This window comes from Cryptomeria japonica, chromosome 5, assembly GCF_030272615.1.
Source record: "Cryptomeria japonica chromosome 5, Sugi_1.0, whole genome shotgun sequence".
Lineage (NCBI taxonomy): Eukaryota > Viridiplantae > Streptophyta > Pinopsida > Cupressales > Cupressaceae > Cryptomeria > Cryptomeria japonica.
Window position 1 is genome coordinate 673,052,173 of NC_081409.1, and position 20,481 is coordinate 673,072,653.

Below are 20,481 nucleotides of genomic sequence, written 5' to 3' on the forward strand. Positions count from 1 at the left end.
TAATTACACAAATTATTATAGACTATAGTTTGTTTAATAGTTTATTAAACAAACTATAGTTTATAATAATTTGTGTAATTAAAAATTAAAATTTAATTACTTTCATTTTAAATAAATTATTAAATTTAATTTTTAAATTTTATATAAATTATTAAATAAACTATAATAAAATTTTACAAACTAATAAATTTTTTTAAAAACTATAATAAAATTTTACAAACTAATAAATTTTTTTAAAAACTATAATAAAATTTAATTTTTTAACAAACTATGATCATTATTTTAACAAACTTAAAAAAAATTTAAAATTTAAAACCTGCGCTGGTTGTCGGCCGTCGCCCTCCTGCCTGGCACCTCCCGTCTCGCCTCTCTGTGCCGTCCTCGTGCCTCCGTCGTGCCTTTGTGGCGTCGCGCCTCTGTGCCGTCGTCGCGCCTCCGTTGCGCCTCCTGCCCTAGCGCCTCTGTCGAAGCCTCTGTGCCGTCACGCCTCCGTTGCGCCTCCTGCCCTAGCGCCTCCTCTCACCTCTGTCGTCGCGCCTCCTCTCAAACCTGCATTTTTCGATTTTCCTCTCACTGTTTCGCGTGGAATAATGATTTCGCGTTTTTTAATTTTAGCTTTGCTTTAGGTTTAAAACGTGAAAAGACATGATTCGACCCGTAAAAAAACCCTCGAAATTTGTGTCCGATGCGGATTCGTCAAAAAAACCTTATGGAATCGCCACGTCTACACCGGATGCGTCTGGAATCGGGACTCCAAAAACGGATGCGTTTCAGGAGGCAAAAATCAGTACCCTGTCCGAATCCACAGGGATTCCGAGGCGAATCCGAATCCGATACGTATCGTATCCGGATTCGGGGGCAAAACCTGAAGTACCGGTAACTTAGCACGTAACCAAACGCATTCAAATCTGCAAACCAATATCGCTTTTTCCAAATCATACGCAAATTGTTTGATGAAATTACCAGCTGATTGTAAGGGAGAAGTGAAAAATTTATAGTGCAAATTGAGGGTAAGACATGGCAGCGAATTGATTCTATGAACCCGCGTGAAATTGGCCCACACAGGTATTACACCAAACGTAGAGCAAAACAACAGGGGCAGGAAGCAACGGAATGAGGGTGGAAATGGTCAACCCAACATACAAGATGTATTGGGTTAGCTGTCTCAACAACAACAAGAGATGATGCAAACCTTCATACAGTCACAGCAGCAACTTCTAAACAATATTGGTAATTTAAGGGTGCAACCACAGGCACAGGGTCAAGATGATGAAGGTAGTGAGAGAGGTCACAAAAACTGTGCTGGAGCAGCCTCTAATGCTGCTAGGACAGCAAATACAAAGTCTGGTCAGCCACTTGACCTACATTTCTACCAAGAAGAAATGAGGCAGAAGAGGTTCCTCAGGAAGAGGTTGAAGAAACACATATCACAGATGAGGTCATGGCTGCCTATGATGACTATATGTCACTTCCAGAGCAAGTCAGGACATTAATAAATTTGAATCAATTCATGAATCAGTGGAAAGATAAGGCCAGATTCAAATTGGAAAGGCAAGACAGAGGACCTAGAAGGCAAACTGGGCAAGACACTCAACCCCAAGATTGGAAGGAGGCATTAAACAAGGTCTCATTACCCACCTTCGATGGAAGCTGGAAGACTAGTGCCAGATCATGGGTGCATAAGCTTGATACATTTCTATCCCTCAAAGCCATGGATGAGGATAAGGCTATACAGTTTGCCACAATGCATTTGAAGGGAGTAACATATGATTGGTGGCACCATGGTTTACTATCACAAGAACGTGCCATGATATACACTAAGTCTATCCAAGAGCACATCAAGACCTAACATTCAGAACCTTGGAGTCATCCCATTTGATCACGCAATTTGGCACTTGCAAGGATTTTGTTCAAGAGAGGATAGAATACTTAGTATTTTATTCTATGTTGCATAGTGCATAAAAACACATTGACAAAATCCTTTTTTGGTTTTTCTTTTTTTTTTTTTGTTTTTTTGCTTTTCAAATTTTTCACTTATTTTTTCAAATTTTCTACTTTTTTTTTGGATTTTTTGAAATTAGAGAGATCTAGCAAATCTCGAATGTAACTTGAAAGCTCAACTAGTTCCACCTACGGAAGATTTGAACATTGAATGTCTCCCTTTTTGTGCAAATGTTGTTGGTGACTGCTTCAAAATATGACTTGATAAGCTTCGGCATCAACTACTTCATTCATATATTCACTATCAAGCCCTCCCTCTAGTGCCAATTCTATTGCTGTGCTTTTATGCACTTCATACATAGAATAAAATACCAAGGTATCTTATCCTCTCTTGAACAAAATCACCTCAAATGCTGAACTTAAGTGATCACTTGAGGTGACTCCAAGATTCTAAATGTCAGGGCTTGACATGTGGATAAGCTCAATAGTTTGATGTGATATTGTTGGAATCACAAGGGGGACTTATGTTGATACTTGGACTCTTGCTTGAATGCGGCTAGAACTTCAAATCTAATTGACTTGAAAAAAGATAAAAAGGATGAGGATTTAGAGAGACTACACTACTCCTAAGATCAATGATAGCACTAGATCATGCTTGGATGAACACATTCCTTAAACCAAGCTTTGCTTCGCCATGTTGCCAACAACTACACAAAATCAATGCAATCTTCCATGGGAAATGAAAGGTTTTCATTCATGAATCATTCACCCAAATACCCAATACACTAGTGCAACTTGAATAAACATATCCACGATTGAACTTAGCACATTTTAATGTTCAAGCTAACTACGCACTGTAATTGAAAATCATCCAACCACAAATAGTATGAACCAAAGGAATTACCAACATCGACACATTACTCCATCACAATCAATGAACTTCATCTAACATGAGGATCCAACAAGAAACCCTACAATATAAATTCAATGAAAAGTATGTTTATTTACATGCTTGGCAACAATTTTCACCTTCTCCTCCTACTCTACTTCTAATTGTAACTACTTGCTATCTAAACTCTATTGATCAACTATTAACCTTACAAATGAGGAGAGCAAGCCTTTTATAGTGAGCTCATTACAAATGAATGGCTTGGATCAAATCCACATCAATGGCCAAGATTGAATGACAGAAACCCGAATTAGGGTTTGTTACACCCATTACATAACATTTAATGCTTCACCAATTATTTAATTACATTGAATTAGACACATGTCCATCATTGAATTCTGACCAATGAATGATGAGGTTAGGTACATTGAACTTTGTGCCTCTGCATGTGGTAGTTATCCTCCTCGTTGGATGAGTCAAGTGCATTGAATCTGGACACCTTGACTAGGAATGATGTGATTGGGTTGAAGATGACTAGGCGCCACCTCAACTTACTCCTTGTAACTTATCACAAGTGTTTGTGATTCAGAGAATACCTCTTGATGCTCAACATTTCCAAGCCTGTAATGATCATCATATTGCTCAAGTCGACCTTCTAAACTTGTTTGATTCTTTTAACTTCTCTTAATCACTTTCACTTATCCTTCTTTATACTTGGGAATTCACCTTTGTGAGTTTCACCTTGAATCTTGCATTAGACCTGAACTCCTTCACTTGAAGCCTTCGTCTTGGATTTACTCTCTTCTTGTACTAGCAACAATTCTTAGATTTCCAGAGGAAATTCAAGATAGTTGTAAAATTCCTTCCTTGTGTTGATCCTCACACTTACTATGTTGAGATGTTCCTTCCTTGATTCGCCATGTTGAAGTATGAATCTAGATATTGTAAGTGTTGCCCTCTTCATGTGGTGAAAATTTCTTCATTCCATGCTCCACATCCTTTATCCCTTGCATCAAACCTAGAAAAACAAGGAAAGAATCCTGAACTATGATGGTGAACAAAACCCTAAGTAAGTAAAGATGCAAAATACTCACAAAATTCACTTCATGAAGCCCATCAAAATCTGGAAATGACATTTTTCACTTGAAAAACTGAAGTTTCAGGTCTGGAAATGGTGATGTTTTGGTCTGATTTTCATCCATTATAGGTCTGATTTTCATCCTTTATAGGTCTGATTTCCACCTGATCTGCTCTTGGTCGTTGATCTTTGCAAGTGAAGGACAAGTTGGTGATTGCCGTGGATTTGAGGCAATGAAGGGATAAAATATTTTTTGTTGTTCAAGCTTGCTGACTTCAAGCACTTAGTTGATCAATTCACTTAACCTTCAATATGATGTTCATCATCCTTCAATTTTCTCCAACCAGGGGTTGAGCAAGTTCAATGTCTCATCTTCACTTCAAGGATCAATCTTGCTATCTTTCATGCTTGAGGCGTGGATTTCCTCAATCCAAGGATGAATTCTTTGGCCGTGGATTTTGGTGAGTGAGGGAAAAACTCCTCCTTGGCCATGGATTTCAGCATGTAAAGGAAAGTTCACTCGTTGGTCATGGATTTTGGGGGGTGAGGGAAGTTCTTGAGGATGGTCGTGGATTTTGGGGGTGAGGGAAGTTCTTGAGGATGGCTGTGGATTTTGGAGAGTGAGGGAAGTTCTTTGCTCAATTTACTTCAAAGCATTTTATCATCATTCATCCAGGCATCTTTATCATCAGTCAACAAGGTATCGAGATAGCATTACTCATCATTGCCTTTCAAAACTCTTCAAGCATTTGACCTCCACAAGGCATGGATCTTAGCAAGTCAAGGAAAAAAGCATCCTAGGTTGGGGATTTGAGGAAGTGAGGGAATAAATGCTACCTTGGCCATGGATTTGAGGGAGCTAGGGAACAATTATCCCTACCTCGTCACTAACTGATTTCACCAAGTGTAGAGTGACTTCTTGATAAGGTTGACTTGGTATTTTCTTTCTCTTTCATCATCACTTTGGCCTTGGTTGGTTCTCATCAAGCACTTCATCTAAATTGATTGCTCATCTCTCCTTGATCGTTCCTCACTTCTATGCTCTAACTTGAAGATATCCACTTGCTTGCTTGACTACTCATCACCCGTAAGACTCATATCCTGACCTGACCTAAAGGTTGCATTGCGAAGCATCACCCAAAGACTACCTTAACTCTCACCTATCGTTTGACTCTCGCTTATCACTTGAGCACTTAGAGCTGCAAAGACTCCAAACTAGTCTAGAGGGGGACTTGACTGCTGCTAAACAACCTGACTTGATCACATCCTAACAACAAAGGCATTGCATTCACTCACAAGGAAGAGGTAATAACTAGAGAAACTACTGCCAAGCTAGATGACTAAGCTAAAACAACTACACTAGAAAGCAAAAAAGTGGGGGTCCCCATTTGCAATGGGGTGATGTGTGAAAACGTCACAACAGTATGGAGCTATAGCATACTGACTTGGATGCTTCCACTTCCCAACATGTTGCACTTGACAAGTCCAAAAGCCCACACTTTAGTGTCAGTGGTAATGGCATTGCTTATGATTCTTCAAAGACTGCCTAAACCAATCTACACTTAGACAACCTCTAAGCTAAGTCATCTCCCTTACTAACTTTGCCCTGAAGATTGAGCATGTGGACGTCTACATGATCAATTTCTATATACGACATTCTTGTGTAGCCATTTTAATTTGACATGAGGTGCAAATCCATAATATTGGTTATTCATCTTGGACAACTTGGAAGACATCAAAATCTTATGCTTGACATAGAGATCTTGGAAAAGATGAAAAGGGTAATTTTGCCAAGGCAAAAAAAGTTGGAATCAATGACATTCTATACTTGCAAAAACCTCACCAAACACTTAAAAGAACTCCTCCCCAAAAGTCTAACTAGTGACAACTCCTCCCCAAAAGTCTGACTAGGGACAATTTTTCATGTTGAAATAGCAAAGAAGTGTTGGATATTAGAGTTATTGAAATGTGTTGTTGTCATTGATGTCAACATATTCCTGTGTTCTTGTGCTCCTATGTTGCAGAGAGTTGGTTTGGTTGCAACTATGCTGATGCGGATTAATAGGTTTTGAGATGTTTATCTCTAGTTGATTCAGTATGAGTTTTAGTGATCCGGAAGGTGATTTGATCAAGTTATGTGATCCGGTGTGATGGTTGGTTTTTCTGTTGGTTCTCTATTGCAGAGTTGTGATTTCTAGTTTGTATTGCTCTGGAATTGATTCTTTATGTTGTGCGGATTTTGGAGAGTGTTTGAGACGTTTGTGTGTGTCCTCAGTTCGGATGGTTCATGATTTGGAACTTCGCATGCATACCTTTTAGTTTGTCAATAAGTTATGTTGGTGTTCTTGAGCTCCGGTGGTGAAATGATGATGATTCTAGTTATCCGAGTTGTTGTCGTTATTGCGGAGGAATCCATGTTGCTTGTTGATGTTCTTTGATCGTGTTCTATGCATTTCGGTGGTCCACATTGATTGTGGTGCGTGTTATTGAAGATTTTATTGGTCTAGTGGTATTCTTCGTGTTATATGACTTTCTGGCCGACCCGATCATTTTTGCATGTTGCAAATGATTTTGGCGATTTATTCGGTGGTGTTGCGTGTTTGAGGTTTTGATTTGGGGCCATGCTATGTCCTTGTCGACATTGTATTGGTCCAATTATTGATTTATGTATCGTGTGATGTAATTTTGCAATTAGGTCCTATGTGTTGAGCCGACCTTGGAGTTAAGGCTGATGATTTTTATAAATAAGTGTTGTAACCATGTAAGATCTATGTCTACGATTGTATCTACGATCTGTAAGAGTATTGTATGTGCGAACAAGGGAATTGATATTTCGGTAGTGTGGAAGAGCAGAGAAGTGTTGTTGTGCAGACAGTGTGCTTAACCGAAACTGTGATCAGGCATTTGTAGATGCTATTCTTTCAGTTCATGTAATCCGGATTGTTATCCGATCTTTGTAAGGCAGTGAGCCTTCCCTGGGTTGTAGGCCTTTGTTGTTTTTGAGCAGTGAGCTCTAGGCAGTGTGCCTGAATGCATGTGCATTCTCCATTGTAATATTTTCACATACTACTACAGAGTATCATGTTATTGTGGGTAGGTTCCCACCATGGTTTTTCCCTTAACCGGGTTTTCCACGTCAAAAATTTGTGTGTTATGTGTGTTGTTGATGCGGTGGTCATCTTTGCTATTGTTGTTCTTGCTCAGATCTGAAGTTAAGATTAATTTGTTTAAGTTTGGTGAAAACTGATTCACCCCCCCCTCTCAGTTTTCCTGCATTGGTGTTGCCAACAAGAAGAACTCATGTAAACTTACTAGTTATGACTAGTAGAGCTTCTTATTAGACATAGTTTTCTTTTCAAAAAATTCCCTCTCTAGTCCCAACCTCAACTTGGAAAACTGTGGCATACTTCAAAAACGTTGAAATCTGACCTTGGATGATTGGAAACTCTATTGCAATCCTTTGATAAAGAAACTAAACCATGCATGCCACTATCCCTAGTGCATCCTTTGCAAAGACCAAACCCTAATTCATCATGCACATCCTTGGATAAACCTCTAGGATGCCTTACTCAACAAAAAAATTCACTATAAGGACCTAAGGATTTTCCACTGAGAAAATGCAAAAAACCTTGTCTCTCTTGCAAACTCTATGTGGTAAACCCTAGTGTCAAAAGATTTTACATGCACCTATAAATCCTAATTTCTTCCACTTGAAAAATTTTGCAAGCAAGAATGATTAAGTTCACAAATTTCAGAAAGAAATGAATGGAAGATTTGAGTTTATATGACTAGAATATGTATAAAAATAATGAAAACTAAAAATGGCTTTTGGTTGGAAAAGCTTTCACGGTGTCTTTGTTTTTCCTTTCATGCTTTTTAGAAAAAGGTGAGGTCAAGAGGCACACAACTTTTCATTTTTTGTTTTCTTGCCACATGAGAAGTGTATATGCCATGGACTTTGGCAAGCTAATTGACGTGGAAGACAAAGATTTTTCTTTTCATTCATTTTTGTGTTTATGAAAGGTAATAGTGCAGGACATACACATTTGAAACTAGGTAGGGTGCACCTTTTTCACTTAGTGATTTTTGTAAAGTGGACATGCAAGGCACACACTTTGGCACGTAAAGGTAAAAAGGAAGTGTTGGTTCAAAGGCACACTAGGAATGCCTTCTTTATTTGTATTTGTCATTTTCGCAAATTGGTTCGAACAAGAAACTAACTTTACTCTAGAGCTTTTACAAATCACCCACACTTTTACAAAAGACTTCAACTATTAGACTCGTTTTGCAAAAATGATGACTCGTGAAACAATAAACAACAATGATGAGAAAAGTCTCCAAAGAAGTAACTGACTCCAAATATTTCAATAAACTTTGACAACAAAATGATATGCAAGATGAGTGTAATAAATTTCAAAAGAGGCAGTGAAATATAATGCTTTCATCCATAAAGGATTGCATGGGACTTCAAAGAGCTTTATGGGAGAAAAACTAAGAAATTGGAGATCGCTTGCTTTCACATTGTAATATGGTATGGAAGAATTAAGAAAAACATCAGTTAGACGAACTAACTCATAATCAATTAGGAAATGGATATTGACATGGCCAAGAAAGTTCTGAAATAAACTTTTGAAGACCATTTGGACAATAGGTCCAAGCATTATAATTTGGAATTTATGGCTGGAAAGTCATGCCAAGTTTTGGAGGACCAAAAAAGAAAACCAGTTTATCAAATATAGGGGAAGATTGAAACTTCAATATAAAAATGGTCAATACTTGAAAGCATGAGCCAAATAAGTCATTTCAAGAAGATGAGGAGGCTCCAAAAAGATGCGAATACACCAAAAAAGCATAAGGATGTGAATTGGAAGCCTACTAGTGATTGGGTTAAGCTCAATTTTCATTAAGTTAAGAATGAAAATACATTGTTAACAAGAGAAGGGATCTTTGGAAATGGTGATAGAAAACCCCTGTTAAATATTTCAGTTGGACGCTTAAAAACAAATAATAAGCCAAAAGCAATGGCTCTCATAGAAAGAATAAGACTTTGGTAAAGAAAATGGATGCCAAAAACTTTGGATGGAAGGGAACTCAAGGCTAATTATTGAAACAATCAAAAGGATAAGTATAACGGTTGGCAAAACTAAAAGTTTAGGAAATTAACATCAGATCAAAGAATTCCAAGATATCAAACTGACATATAAAGAGGACAGGAAATACGAAGGTAGACCGCTGATTGGGGAATGGAAAATTGCGCAAGATGGTTAATACTAATTATTTTCTCGCAAAGGCAATTAAGCTTGCCATGATTGGATCGAACGGGAGAGAATGATAGAAAAAGAAAAAAGTGTGGTAGATGAAAAAAAAGGTCATTAACTTATGCTTTAGCTAAATTTATAGTTATAGGAATGTGCTTGGAGTTGATGTTTTCTTGGAAAAAAATTAACAAATCATAAACACGATATATGGTTATTAGTTGGTTTAGTCAAATTCCATCCCTCAGATGAACTAGAATTTAGATTGAGGATTTCATTTGTACCACGAAAAACAAAAGTAAACATGGTTTATAGATTAGCAGAGTTATTTTCCTTTTTCTTTTGGCAATTGTTATTTATAATCGATGAATGTTGAAAATCTCTCCATAGTTAAGCTTCCGCATGTATTTAAGATTGCAAATATAAGACTCGGGCTAATCTAGCATAATTTCAAAGCATTGATTAAAAATGTACCTGCTGAACCAAGGGCTCTAGCCCTGCAAGTAAACTTCTGAGCTCGGAGTCTCCCTCCAACTTGGCATTTTTTAGGGAAACTTTCTGCCCTTGAGAAGATTGAGGCACATTCACTATATTGAAAGAAAACTCCCGCCCCTGAAATAAAAATCAACAAAATTCAAGATTGTTCCGAGCAAAACCCCTAATTTTAAATGGATGAGAAGTCAACAGAATTTCTGTACATGAACTGAGAAAAACGTGTAGAAAGCGGTCATTTCCGCGTTGAGAGGAAGCAATGTGGGTTCCATGGCTGCCCGATAGAAGTCACGATTTATCGTAATTCGATATAGACGCCTGAGTTTATATGATTTGTAAATTTTGAGGCCGTTGTCAGCAGGGAATCAAATTTGAAAACTCCAGCTCCCTTCGCTTAATAAGTTGGGTGAGCCTCTGCACATGGTCATTTCTTTCCCTCCATTTTTTGTTGCTTTTTTTCCATCTTTGCCTTTTTTACCGTCCTGGCCTTTTTTCCCTCGACGTTTTCTTAATCCTTTTCTTCAATTTCTTTTTAAATTTTTGCACATGCTAACACAAATACTTTGGGAATTCTTAAAGATTAACGAGTGTTACATAGTGGCTAGTACTTCTTGTTAGTATAGTTTTAATAATAATTATGATTTAATTTTAATATTGATTATATTTTAAAAATTATAATAATTAAGATAAAAAAATTAGAGATAATTATTTCATAATAATTAAAATTTTACTAAAAAAAATAATATAAATTAATGAAATCTTAATAAATTTTCAATTTCACAAAATAAAGTTAAATAATTGAAATAGTTTTAAATGTGTAAACAAAACTATATAAAAAATTAAATATTAAGAAAAATTAAAATTAATAATAAATAACAACGGTCTTGATAGATAATAATTTTATTAAATCAAATTAATTAAATAAAATTATTAATATTTTTTTTAATTCATTGTAATTTAAATATAATAAAATATCTATAAAAGTATAATTAGTTTTAAACATATTAATTCAATAAAAGAAAATTGTAACTAAAAATAACAAATCAATTTATTTTATTATGACATAACAATTTTTTTAGTTATGTAATTATTATTATAAATATATATCCCTTAAAATTTTATACAATTTGATACTTTTATTATTTGATTTGATTATAGATCTATTTATATTATAATAATATATTATTAAAATAATATAACATTATAAAATTCTATATTTATTTTCCTCTATAAAATATCTATAATACATATAGTAATATAAAATGCATCACAAAAATAAATAAAGTTTAATTTTTTTAGAAACAGTGGTCGTGACTATTTATTTATTAATTGGAGTGAAAAGTGCATGAGTGAGACCAATAAAGTTAAATTAAATTAAAAAATTGAGGAAAAAGAATAAGTAATAATAATATCGAGTAAATTTTAGTAAAGACTCCTGAAATGAAATGTCGTCTCTTAAAGTGAATAAAGAATGTTCATTAAAAAAGTCCGCCTAAATTGTATTTAGCCAATAAGTGTACAGAAAAATAATTTTCGTAATTTATAATGTTAAAAATTGTACAGTTACACTTTGGTAAATAAAAAGATTGAAAAAATTAAAAATTAAAATTTGTTTGTGATTGGTTCAAATTAATTTTTTTAATAACTAATTAACTCAAAAAACAAAAAACTCATTACAATAGTATTGCCTAACGGCAAGTACTAATAAGAGATGCAAAGTGTAAGTTCTTTTGTCAAACAAAAAAAAAAAATGTAAGTTTTTTCATTAGTGTGGTTAGTTTAGGGTAGATAAAAGTAGAGATGAAGATAGAAGGAGAGAAGAAGAGGGAGAGGAATAGATAGAGAGAGCGGTAAAGGGAGAAATAAAATATAGAGATAGAGATAATGAGATCGATAGATAGAGACAAAGGTAAAGAGAGATAGATAAGTATATAGGGGGAGGAAGAGAGAAAGAGAGACGTGGCACTATGATAGACATATAGCGAGATGGAGAATGGAGATAAGTATATATGTTGTTTGTTTCTATCTTCACAATATCATGTGGAGGAAGTCCATTTGGCAAACACACTTTTATATGAGCGACATTTTTTAATAAATAGAATTTATATTTTTGAGTCGATAGACTCTTAGTATGGGCTTTTGTGCCGTGTAAATTGTCAACCTCCTGGTTTTTTGCATTTCACGGGCACTGTATTATTTTGTAGGGCATGATTTATGTGGTGTCAAAAGCGTAAGGCAAGTGGTGTCATTTTAATTGGAAAGGCAAATAAACAATATGCAGTGGCAAGCATGTAAGGCAGAGGATGTTCAATGTGATTTATTAGCTATAATGTTCACGTCAGGTGCCTTTGCTAATTGCGAAAATTTCAAGTTTATTATGCAAGGCAAACTTTGTATAGAATAAGTTTTATGAATTATTTTCTAGAGGTGGGTGTTGTTTGGAGCAGAATAGTCGCAACGAGGAGAAGATCAAGTGTTATCTGTGGCAGGGTTGGTATGCTATGTGTATTTGGGCTGACTTCGTGCTTTTGTATTTTATTGTTTTTTTTTATACAATCTGTGAAAAGTGGGTTACAAACATGTCTCGAAAAATATAGGTAGTCTCATATGAGAGGAGAAGACTCGATCGTGTTTCCAGTTGTGTTCTTTCACTGTTGTTGCACGTCAAAGGGAGCATTGGTTGGGTGTACAAGTAAGCAATGCTTTTGCAAAGACTTTATGTATGCCTACAATGAGTTGAAGATTTTAAGTAGCTATTGTATTTTATTATTTTGTTTGATGCAATTTGTGAAAAGTGGGTTGCAAACAAGTCTCAAATATCAGGGGTAGACAATGGGTTGTGGGTTTTAAGTAGTTGCATTCATCATGGGGATTTAAAAACTAAAAAACCAACTCGCATAACTCACTGCTTAGCTGATAATTTTGTATTTGTCTACAAAATGATTTTGTTAACTTTCAAGTTGTTTCTTTGATGGTTAGGGTTTCAAGGATTTTAGAACTCCAAGGTTAGGGTTTTCAAACCCCAAGGATTATGGCTAGGGTATTAACGGATTATAATGTCCAACCAGAAGGATTAGCATTAATTTTGGGGGGGTTTATCTTTTCAAAGCCCTAAGGTTACCATTATTAGTTTCAATAATGAGCTTCACACCCTTCAACATTAGAGTTTTTACTGGTTTTTATTTTAATAATGAGCTACACGGGTTTTTATTGGTTTTTGTTTTAATATTGAGCTTCGCACCCTTCAGTATTACATTTTTTACTGGTTTAAAATACACCTTCGTGGTTTGAAGGTTTAGTAGAGTTTTGGTCAAGGGATTCCTGGCGTAGGCTTTTTTGAAGTTTTATGTTCTTCAGTTCAATGCTTCATTTTGCCCATGTTTTTAAGGTTTTATAGTTTCAAGGGTTTTAGATAGAACAGTGTTTTAGAACTTTGTTGGCAGCTAGGTCATTTTTGTTCTTATTTAATTTCATTGGAAAGTGGGTGTTTCTTCATGTTATCTTATGTAGGATTTATTAGCTTTCGATACACCTTCGTAGTTTGAAGGTTTAACAGAGTTTTGGTCAAGGGATTCCAAGCATAGGCTTTTTTGAAGTTTTATGTTCTTCAGTTCAATGCTTCATTTTGCCTGTGTTTTTAAGGTTTTACAGTTTGAGGGTTTTAGATATAACAGTGTTTTAGAACTCTGTTGGCAGTTGGGTCATTTTTGTTCTTATTTAGTTTTATTGGAAAGTGGGTTTCTCTTCATGTTATCTTATGTATGATTTATTAGCTTTCTAGGTAGGTGACAAAGCTCAAAAGCAATCTCTAATATCAGATTGGGAAAATGCAGAAGTAATTTCCAATCATCACATCCAATATGTCAATCATCACACTCTAGATTACCTATGCTCAGTTAGAATGCTTGGCTTCTTTATGCAACTAAGCTGACATACATGCTAGAGAGAGACATAGTTATAAAATGTATCACTCACTCTCTCAAAGAGCAAGGAATGGATCATTATACTACCATGAATATATATGGTTCCAAACCTTGAAGACATGTCAAGAACTAAAATACCAATTTTGGGATATGTATATGTCTTACACTTTTAATATAGATCCATGTCTCCAAAAAAATATTAACAATAATGCTCCCCCAATGCAAGATATATTTGGACTGCAATCTATTAAAAAAATAACCTTTAGTTATGGTCCATGGGAAAGATATGGTACTTGTGAAATCGTTAAGAGATAGAACTTGTACAACTAATTTTCACTGTATAATCGTTGCAATTATGAAACCTAAAGCCCTTGTTTTTATCAAATGCTGAAGAATATGGCTTTAAAGCATGTACAAGATCAAAATTTACAACTGATTTAGAGATATTCAAGTTTCACATTTAAAAGAACTCTACCAATCTGAAAGGAATTTAATTAAGGTTATGTTCCTTCAAAACTTTTTTGATATTAGACTTATCAACAAAAAGGAATTTTTAAGTAAAAACTAAAAAACTAACTAGCTATGTTCCAAGTTGACCTCATCTGGGATAATAGATAGGCTTGTTCCATGAGTTGTCTGTGTAAGGAATTGTTGATATATTTTTTGCATTACAAAAGTGGCATTTCCTATAGACTATCATTAAATTTGTATTTAGCAGTCTAATGATTGTAGCATGCCAGCATTGTCTGTGGCAGTCCTTGTTTAGTGAACAGGGTGTCCAATGTATGAAATGAGATAATCCTTGAGTGCAATTTCAACTGTGAAGATGCAGAGATTTGTAATAGGAATATGTAGTTTGTAGCAAAGACAAAAATTCGGATTTTGAATAAATAAATCATTTCTAATTTCCCTAAATAAAGTCATGAATAAATATCATAACTACATAAGAGCATAGACATTACGACATACTAAATATACAATAAGCTTATTGGGTTTGCCAAGCTCAATTCAAAAAATTCTTATAGTGTTTTTTACCTTTAATATGTGTAATATTTAGAAGGGTTGCGCCACTATCACAATGTGAAGCCGAAGATAATTAATCATTAAAAACCCAATCTATTATGGTAGCAAATCAAAAGAGAATTTATCAAACAACCATTAATATAAGTATAAATACATAAGAGACTCAATCTATGATGTCATGAAGGAGTATTAGCTTGCTTTTGTCTCTTATTTCTTTTGAACTAACAAACAATTGCCAAGAAGAGACGCAACGTTAAAGCATGAACAATGAAGAGTTGAAATCGGAAAGTGATACAATAGTAAATTATATAATTCATTTGGTCAAAGTAAGCCTATTATTTACTATAAAAGAATTGGCTATTGTTGGAGGAAAACTTCTTAATATGAAGGTTTGAACTACACTAATTGGGCCCAATATGAATTGGGTCTAACCTCATTTGTATGCAGATAAATGTTAGGTATTAAAAACATTATGTCAATATTCCTCTTTGATTTTTGAAAGTCCTAATTTTTGGAAATATCTCATTATTTTTTAATTTTTAAATCGAAAATGAGGTATGCATCCTCGAAAATATGCTTTTGGCTTTTTCATCGCTTTTCCTTCGTCTCCTCCATCCTTCCTCGAATGGCAGCTCTATCGTGCATTCAATCTAGTTTGTCCACCTAATCAAAAATCTTTTTGATCCTGCCCATTCATTCAGTCTTCAATTTTCTATAAATTGAGATCTCCCCTTCAATTAATTCATCTAGTTTTTAGTAATTTCATTACATCGATTTGCTTAGAGAATCTAGATTTTCTTGTAGTTGTATTCTGTCAACTTATTTAGCAATCATCTAGCTTAATTTGTTAGGATTCCCATAGATACTGAGAGGGGGGGGTGAATCAGTATCTAACTGGTGAGTTGAATTTCTTAACTTAAAACATGTAGAACATATTAAAACAACGTACTGGTATGTAAGAAATAATGCAGTAAACAAAAATGAAGAACCACATGAAATCACACCATAACACACTGATTTAACAAGGAAACCCGGTGTGGAAAAAACCTCGGTGGGATTTGTGACCCACAATATTCACTTACTAGCCAATAAGAGAATATTACTTACAAGAGGGGCCTACACATGCAGGAAGACCAATTGCCTAGAGCTCACTACTCAATGGGAAGTCTCACTGACTTACAATGTGGATTATACAAATCCAATGTCTTGTACTACTTTACAATAGCATCTATAATGCCAGATTCAGTACCAGTTTCTGTGCTGCTTACATAAACCCTTTAACCTGTATTTCGCATGATAGGTCTGCCTAATTATTTTTCCTTTTTCCTTACAAAATGTCTTACAATGACTTCTTATATATATAAGTCATTTTACAATGATATCAAGTCGGATTTCAAAGTTTTTACAATAATAACAAAATATAATATAACAAAAATCTTGTCGGCCTCTGTGTCGGTATGCTTCCTTTCTCTGTCAGTGTCGGTGGTCTGAGTGCTGGTGTAGAGTGTGATTTGTTGATGTCGGTGTAATGCCTTGCCAGTGCCATAGGATTGTAAGGTTGCCATCAATGACAAAACCTTCAATCACCTTCGATGTCTCATTGGAGTGTGCATATGCCAACATAATCATCTTTCAATTCATACAACCATCTCATTTACACTTAACTAGGAAGTTAATTGATTCCCTTCACTTTCATTGTAATCATCTATAGCTTAGAGGGTTCAATCTAAAGTCATGATTCGAGATGGTTCTTCCCAAAACTAATGTTACCCCCTTGCTTCAACTTGGCCTAGCATATGATAACCACCAATAGCAGATTCTTACAATATTAGGTGACCTAGATTGGGAAGTTAAAAATGGATATGCCCAAGACATGATAGTAACCTCTATCATAGAAGAAGACTAAGCCAAATTTGAGCGTCTTGAGAAAACCTCAAAGAAAGAAATTGAACAAGATAGAGCACAACAAAAATTGAAGGAAGAAGAGACAATCCAAGCTCCACCTCCTCCTAAACCTCGATAGGGATCCTATCTCAGTAGTCTTAAGCATATTTTGATAGACTTATAAAGCATTGAGAGAGGGGGGGGCGTGAACCAGTGATAGCAAAAACGATAGTACTTTAAACACTGACCGATAGAGATACTTAACAAGTTTGCCAAACACTATTCATGCAATCCAAAATGATATTAAAGCATCCATAATAAGTAAAACATCCACCATAACACAAGTGTTTATACGTGGAAAACTCAAATGGGAAAAACTACGGTGAGATGGGACTCACAAGTTAACTATTCTGCAATGCCTTCAACAACTTAACACTTCTATCTCGCATCACATCATATCATTTATCAAAATAGTTCATCATAATGTCATTATATAGACATTAGATTTCATGTTGTCTTGGAAATCATATCACAATTTCCTAGGTGCAGTGTATCTGGACAATCTAACATAACTCATCACAAATTTCTGCCAAATCTATCGGTTAGGGATAACTCATCATGACTGGTGATAACTCATCACACAATCAATGAATACCAGTTGGAACATGATACCGGTTAAGAGTTAACCACGTTTAATACATAAACTAATTGTCCTTCATTTGCTTCTTTGATGGTCTCCGTTGAATCTCCAAGTTGGCGTCAAGCCATTTTTGCATATACCGGTTGTCTACATATATCGGTTTGACACTCACTAAACCATCATAAACTAAACATCAATGCTAGTTGCAATACAAATAACTTTAGAAGTAATATCGGTTTGTCTAAGATTACAATGAAGATGTGAACATATGTGTGTGTGTACATGTTCCATCAATGACAACACATGAAGTCATCCATTACAATCATCATCAAGCCAACATCTTTATCTAGCTAATCCAATCATCATCATAAGGAACTAGTCACAACACAAGATGATCTAGTGGATGACTCTAATGCATGATTAACTTCCCATATAATTATGATTACATGCCGTAAGATTCTCTGAGAGGTAATTTATTATAGAAGATAATAGAGTAGAGGAGGCAAGGACCAATATCCAAAGCAATGCCTCCTCCTTATAGATATCAATATCCTCACGTTGAAAATAGAATGTTATCAACCTAAATGCAAGGAATATCCTTGGAGCAAGAAGAAGATATTACAACTATATTTTCTCATGGGTTGGAGGGGAAGAAGTAGTGTTTGTTAATGATGCTTCTACTTCAAATGTAGTGTCCCTCCTTGAATTATCTTTTTATTTATGCATGGATAGACTTATCTAGAGTCATATGATGTTTTGGTTTATGATTATGATTGTGTTGGGGATTAATTTTGGAGAAACTTTTTGAAATGGAATAAATTTGGTTTTATATTATGGGTTTATTATATAGTTTGGGGAAATATTTATTTATTTTTCATTGAAATGTGTTTCTCCTGCCATGAATGGCATTGTGCCTCTGGAAAACTCTATGGGAATTTTGGGAAGTTTGTGCATTGAAAGAGAACTTTTGTGTGTTCATGTTGGTCTAGAAATGTGTTTAATTATTGTAATTATCGTGTGTTTTGGTCTGGGAATCCAAGTGTAATTATCTGAGTATGGCCTTTGTGTCTATCGGGAGTTTTGTTTTGTGCTCTTCAAATTCATACCATGCTTTAACTTTGATCTGAATTTTGTTATTCCCTTAGTCTTTATTTGCCTTAGCGAACTTTATGATTGTGATTTTGGTTGTGTTTGATATTCCAATAATTTACTTTGCCTTGTCGTAATTTTGCATTTTGTTTGATTATATGCGCTAAATCATTATATGCACTAATATATTCATCGTATGCGCAATTTTGTCTTTTGTATGCGTTACCTTGTATTTCATATGCGCAATACTGATCTTCATTTGCGTTAATCTATACATTATATGTGCTATTTATATATGCGCTATTATGTTATTTATATGCGTTGTTTCATGAGTCATAAGTGCTATACTAGGAAGTATATGCGCTGATATGTTGATCATATGCGTCGTTCTGGCTCTCAAATACGCTAATCTGTGTTGTCAACTATGTTTATGATGTTCTTGCCAGTCTAAGTTAGTTTTTCTGATTCTGTTCTTTTACCAGAGGCTTGTTTTGTTGATTTATGAGCTTTCCAGCATGGACTTGTAATCTGTTTTGATTATTCAATGTGTATTTGGCCTTGTCATAGAGATTGTTTAATTGCTCCAGCATGTAGATATGCCTTGATGTTGAGGTTATGTCCTTGGTATGCTCCAATGAGTCAATGAGCCTTGTTGTAGAGAGTTTATTATGTGCATGTCAAATTTATATGGATTATTGCATGGTTATGGCCATTGTTTTATGTTGAGGCTCTTGTTTATTTATTGCCATTGATGGCTTTTGGATATTGGATTGCATCGTTGATTGTTTTTTATTAATGTTGCATATGAGCCTCTTGTGATCTGTTGTTGAGGTCTTGGAACATGGTTAGGGGGTGTGGGATTTCATGTGATGATTGGGGTCATGAGAGATAGGCTACTAGGAGGTTCCTTGTAAGGATGCTTAGAGTCTAGACCACTAGGGCACATTGAAGGTTTTCCTTGTTGTAATAAGTGATAGCATTAATAATTAATTAGATGGGTTGGGTAATTATGATTCATCTAATCAAGATAATAATGGATGTAAACCCCAAGACTTAGTCCTAGGGAGGATTTTTTAGGATAAGCTTGGGAAGGCCATTGCGATGGCAAGTCCATCTCCCTTGTTCTCTCATAGTTGATATGGCTCCACATGTCTATCATGATGATGCCCTTATTTGTGATGATAGAATGCAAAGACATGTCTATCAGGGCGGTACCCTTCTATTTGAGGATAGCATGTGATGACACTCCACTCCTACATGTGTTCTTGTCCTTGGTTCTTGTTTCTTATGCCATGATTATTGGTACTCGTTTGGGAGTTTCTATATTTTTTTATTTGGCTTATGTTATGAGTTTCCTAGTTGTGGTTGTGGAGTTGTTGATTCTCTTTGGTTGTTAGGTGTCAGCCTAGGTCTAGAGCATGTGTGGGGCCTTTGTCATCTCCTAGCACGGGCGGTGGTTCCTTTTGTTCCACATGGTCAGGTGGTTGATTCCTTCTTCCATTGGAATGTTCTTCGTTGGCTGCTTCATGTGTGGATGTGGATTGTTATATCTTCGACTTATGGATGGATAATGTAGTAGATGGATGTATTCAATCACATGTCATATGTAATTGTGGATATCACGAGATTATTGTAGTTGTAATTTTTCCTTGAGAGCTATGCTCTTTCATGTAATTAGATAGTGGATATGTATTGTTAGATGAAGCTATAGGACATGGCTTATGATTCTTGCAAAAGGATGGAATGATGTATCATATTGTATCTTGTGGTAGTTCATTAATGAAAATAATGGTATTGGATTTATTGTTGTGCATTAACAATATGTGTATGTTGTAATATTAATTGGTAATGAAGTAGTTATGAGATTAGATCAAAATGGAATGGATTAATTATGTCAAGAAGAAGGAAAAAATGGGGATTAGGAACACTTGGATTTAATGCTCTTAAAATGAATCTAATGGGTTGAAAAGTATTGCATTATTAAGGATTGCATTCAAGATGGACTGATTGAAATGATCTTGCATATGTGCTTGGAAAGAATAATTGACATTAGAAATGGTATGCATTGGGTTAGTTGTGATTATGTTGTGTGTAGTACCCCTGCCCTAATCAGATTTTAAGATCGAGTTGACCTTGGTTGACTTTTAAATGGCCTTCCTAGATGGTTGATTTACCATGTTGTAATGTTATAGTCAAATATTATGATTATTGTGTGTACCTATAAATGTTATTTTTGCATCAATTATTATGTAAGATTAGTTGTTCTT

At 35.1% G+C, this 20,481-nt stretch overlaps 1 protein-coding gene across 3 annotated transcripts in view; it reads right to left on the bottom strand.

The window, feature by feature from the left end:
* The window catches only part of LOC131039553 (uncharacterized), a 183,683-nt gene extending 173,518 nt beyond the window's left edge, over positions 1–10,165 (bottom strand). For 2 of the 3 annotated variants that reach the window (XM_057972343.2, XM_057972341.2), the window contains exons 1-2: positions 9,862–10,164; positions 9,638–9,775 (exon numbers count right to left, since the gene is read on the bottom strand). In XM_057972343.2, coding sequence (XP_057828326.2) covers positions 9,638–9,775; positions 9,862–9,927 — 204 coding nt within the window. In that variant the 5' untranslated portion in view covers positions 9,928–10,164. Of the gene's footprint in view, positions 1–9,637; positions 9,776–9,861 lie in introns of all 3 variants that reach the window. The other variant, XM_057972342.2, reaches the window with a different exon arrangement.
* Between the last annotated feature and the right edge of the window lie 10,316 nt (positions 10,166–20,481).